The sequence below is a fragment of the Vitis vinifera genome, chromosome 11 (assembly GCF_030704535.1).
Source record: "Vitis vinifera cultivar Pinot Noir 40024 chromosome 11, ASM3070453v1".
NCBI lineage: Eukaryota > Viridiplantae > Streptophyta > Magnoliopsida > Vitales > Vitaceae > Vitis > Vitis vinifera.
Genome location: NC_081815.1, coordinates 11,478,213 through 11,481,511, shown reverse-complemented (window position 1 = coordinate 11,481,511; position 3,299 = coordinate 11,478,213). Strand labels below are relative to the sequence as shown.

Sequence of the window (3,299 nt, the reverse complement as noted above, 5' to 3'; positions counted from 1 at the left end):
CCTCTGAGTCCAGTACTGTAGTGGATAAATGTTGTGACGCAAAAGTGCATCAATGAGAAACATGCTCGGAGGAAGTTCCCTCCTCAACAGATGTGGATTTGTGGAAGCTCCTCTGGACAAGATATGGACCATTTCCAACTGAGAGGAACTAGTCCATACTCGGTAATCCTCAAAATGACTTGGCTCGTATGGTATATGCAGGGCCTCTGCTATATGGTGAGCTCCTAAAATGCCATGCCGACCATCAATAGTAAAATGGATTAGAGTAGGATCTCTGACCTGCTTAGTATTCATGGACTGATAAAAATCCATGGCTACTCTGGGGTAGAAGAAATCTCTCGGGGCCAGCAGATGCTCCATATGATATCTGCGCAGTAGGCGGAATGAATCTGCAAGCTCCGGCCGCAATTAGAAGGTGGCTGTGTCAAAGCACAGCTCAGAGTGAAATGACCGAGCTCTGCAGTCCAAATTCCCTTCAATTGGTGGTTGACTGAGCATCGAACGCCTGATTAGCACTTCAGGAGCTATCCCAGATGGAATTTGGAGTACAGAAAGTGGCGGTTGGTGCTCCTGAAGCTCTGCTGGCGGCGCTGGAGATGGCGGCAGAGATGGCAATGGAGAAGGCTCTGGTGAGGGAACCGGGGACTGCTCTGTTAAGTCTATGGGCTTTGAGCTTTCAACCCTGGCTCTCTTTTGCAGGGGATGGCCCCCTGACCTAGTGAGATAACGCCTCGCCGGAGGATTTTGAGGCGCGGGCTTCGCCGGAGGGGAAACAGCTTCTAGCCGCGGAGGTTCAGAAGTGGGGCCTTGAATAGGCGCCCCTCGCGGGACTCGCTTACGGCTAGAAGGAGAGGAAGATTTGGCTCCTCTGGTTCGCGCCATATCGGACTGCCGAAATTTGACCGAAATCGATGACCGAAGCAGATGATTAGAGGCTCGCGCGTCGTCGGGCTCGGGCAAGGAGATGAACAGTCGACTGCTATGGCGTTCCCTCCTTTTGAAACCCTTTCGCAACTCAAATGACCGGTATATATAAAAAATAACGGAATATTAAAGGTCATTTTGAGTTTCGCAGAAGAAGGTCGATTTCGCAGCAAAATGGGGTTTTCGCAGGCCATCGCAGCCCGTTTCGCAGCTGCGAAATTGGGGTCACTGTGCTGCGAAGTGGCACTCGTGTGCCAAAATTGGTTTCGCAGCTTCGAAATACCCTGCGAAATGGAGCTCTGGCTGCGAAATTGGGAAATTTCACGCTTTGTAGCTTCGCAGTCATTTCGCAGCTGCGAAATGGGGGTTCCTGTACTACAAAGTGGCACTTGTGTGCCAATCTTGGGTTCGCAGCTTCGAAAATTTTCGCAGAGGAGACAATGGAGCTGCGAAATGATTTCGCAAAGGATGACCGCTTTCGTAGAGACACGTTGATTCCGCAGCGGCTTCTTTTAGGTTGCGAAACGGCTTCGCAGCGAAGTGTTAATTTCGCAGAGGTTGCGAAATCTCACAGACCCCTATTTTTGCTCTGTTTTCACTCTGTTTTTGCGCCAATTTCGCTCCGATAGACTTCCTTTCAATTTCTTTGCATTTTCTTCCACCTGAGATCATTCAAAAAGTGTAATTTACATATAAATACACAATTTAAGATAAAAAATTAAAATCAAAAGCATGGATAAAACCTTGAAATTTACAAAAATTTTGGACTTTGGTGAAACCAAGTCCATCAAACCCTTATTTGCTTAGGCTTTTTGTGGCTCAAGGAGGTTGATTTCCTCCTTTTCAGGTTTGAATGGCTCCATGAATGGCTTGAGACGATATCCATTGACTCTAAAGGTGTCCTTGCCATTGGAATTCAATAATTCCACCACTCCATTGATAAGTACTTGGTGAATAATGAACGGACCTATCCACCTTGACTTGAGCTTTCCAGGGAAGATATGGAGTCTTGTGTCATAGAGTAGAACTCTTTGTCCTTTTTGAAATTCTTTGTTGGAGATTAGTTGATCATACCACTTCTTCATCCTCTGTTTTGCAACTTTGGAATTGATATAAGCATCATTTCTTAATTCCTCCATCTCATTAAGGTCTAAGCACCTCTTTGCTCCGGCTCTACTCAAGTCCATATTCAGCTTCTTGATTGCCCACCAAGCTTTGTATTCAACTTCCACAGGGAGATGGCATGCTTTGCCATAGACAAGACGATAGGGAGACATGCCAAGAATAGTCTTGTAAGCTGTTCTATATGCCCATAATGAATCATGAAGCCTAATAGACCAATCTTTTCTGCTTGTATTCACCACTTTCATCAATATGTTCTTTATTTCCCTGTTGGCTAGCTCAACTTGCCCGGAAGTCTGAGGATGATAAGGTGTAGCTACCTTATGCTTCACTCCATACTTGGCTAATAAAGTTTCAAAAGGTTTGTTGCAAAAATGAGCACCTCCATAACTGATTATGGCTTTGGACACCCCAAATCTTGAAAAACTGTTCTCTTTAAGAAACTTGAGAACCACCCTGTGATCATTTTGTTTACAAGGGGTTGCCTCAACCCATTTAGAAACATAATCCACCCCCACCAAGATGTAAGAATTACCAAAAGACATTGGGAAAGGTCCCATGAAGTCAATGTCCCATACATCAAATAGCTCAACTATTAGAATGGGGTTCATAGGCATTTGATTTCTTTTTGTTAGTTTTCCAAGCCTTTGGCATCTATCACAACTTCTACACATGATGTGGGCGTCTTTGAAAAGAGATGGTCAAGTAAACCCTGATTGCAACACCTTCATAGCTGTTTTCTGAGAGGCAAAGTAGCCTCCACATGCATTCTCATGACAATGGTTTAGAATCCCTTGTTGCTCATCTTCAAGGACACACTTTCTTATGATCTGATCTGCACAATACTTAAAAAGGAAGGGCTCTTCCCAATAATAAGCATGAATTTTTGTAAAGAAATGCTTCCTGTCCTGTGCATTCCACTCACTTGGAATTTCGCCAGTAACTAGATAATTAGCAATATGAGCATACCAAGGAGTTTTTACTAGGAACATAAGTGATTCCTCAGGAAATTCATCATTGATAGCTTGTAATTAACTCTTTTAAACACTTTTGAGTAGTAGTTATTGCCTTTTAACCCAATTAACATATTAAGGGCCTTTACAATCAATTCTAATCAAATTGTGTTAAGTTTTGGTGTTTTGATAGATTTTTGATCACCAAAGCAATCTGAGATTGAGGAGAGTTATTTGGAATCCATGGCAAAGCAATGGAAAGCTTAGAAACATGAAGAACCAAAGCTTTGAAGTCCTTTT

General features: G+C 43.6%; 1 protein-coding gene across 1 annotated transcript; it reads right to left on the bottom strand.

Annotated features, from left to right (window-relative positions):
• Positions 1 to 408: 408 nt before the first annotated feature.
• On the bottom strand, positions 409 to 882 carry LOC104880759 (anther-specific proline-rich protein APG-like). The gene has a single exon (XM_010658434.1). It carries the CDS (start codon positions 880 to 882, stop codon positions 409 to 411), a length of 474 nt encoding a protein of 157 aa, XP_010656736.1.
• Positions 883 to 3,299: the final 2,417 nt, after the last annotated feature.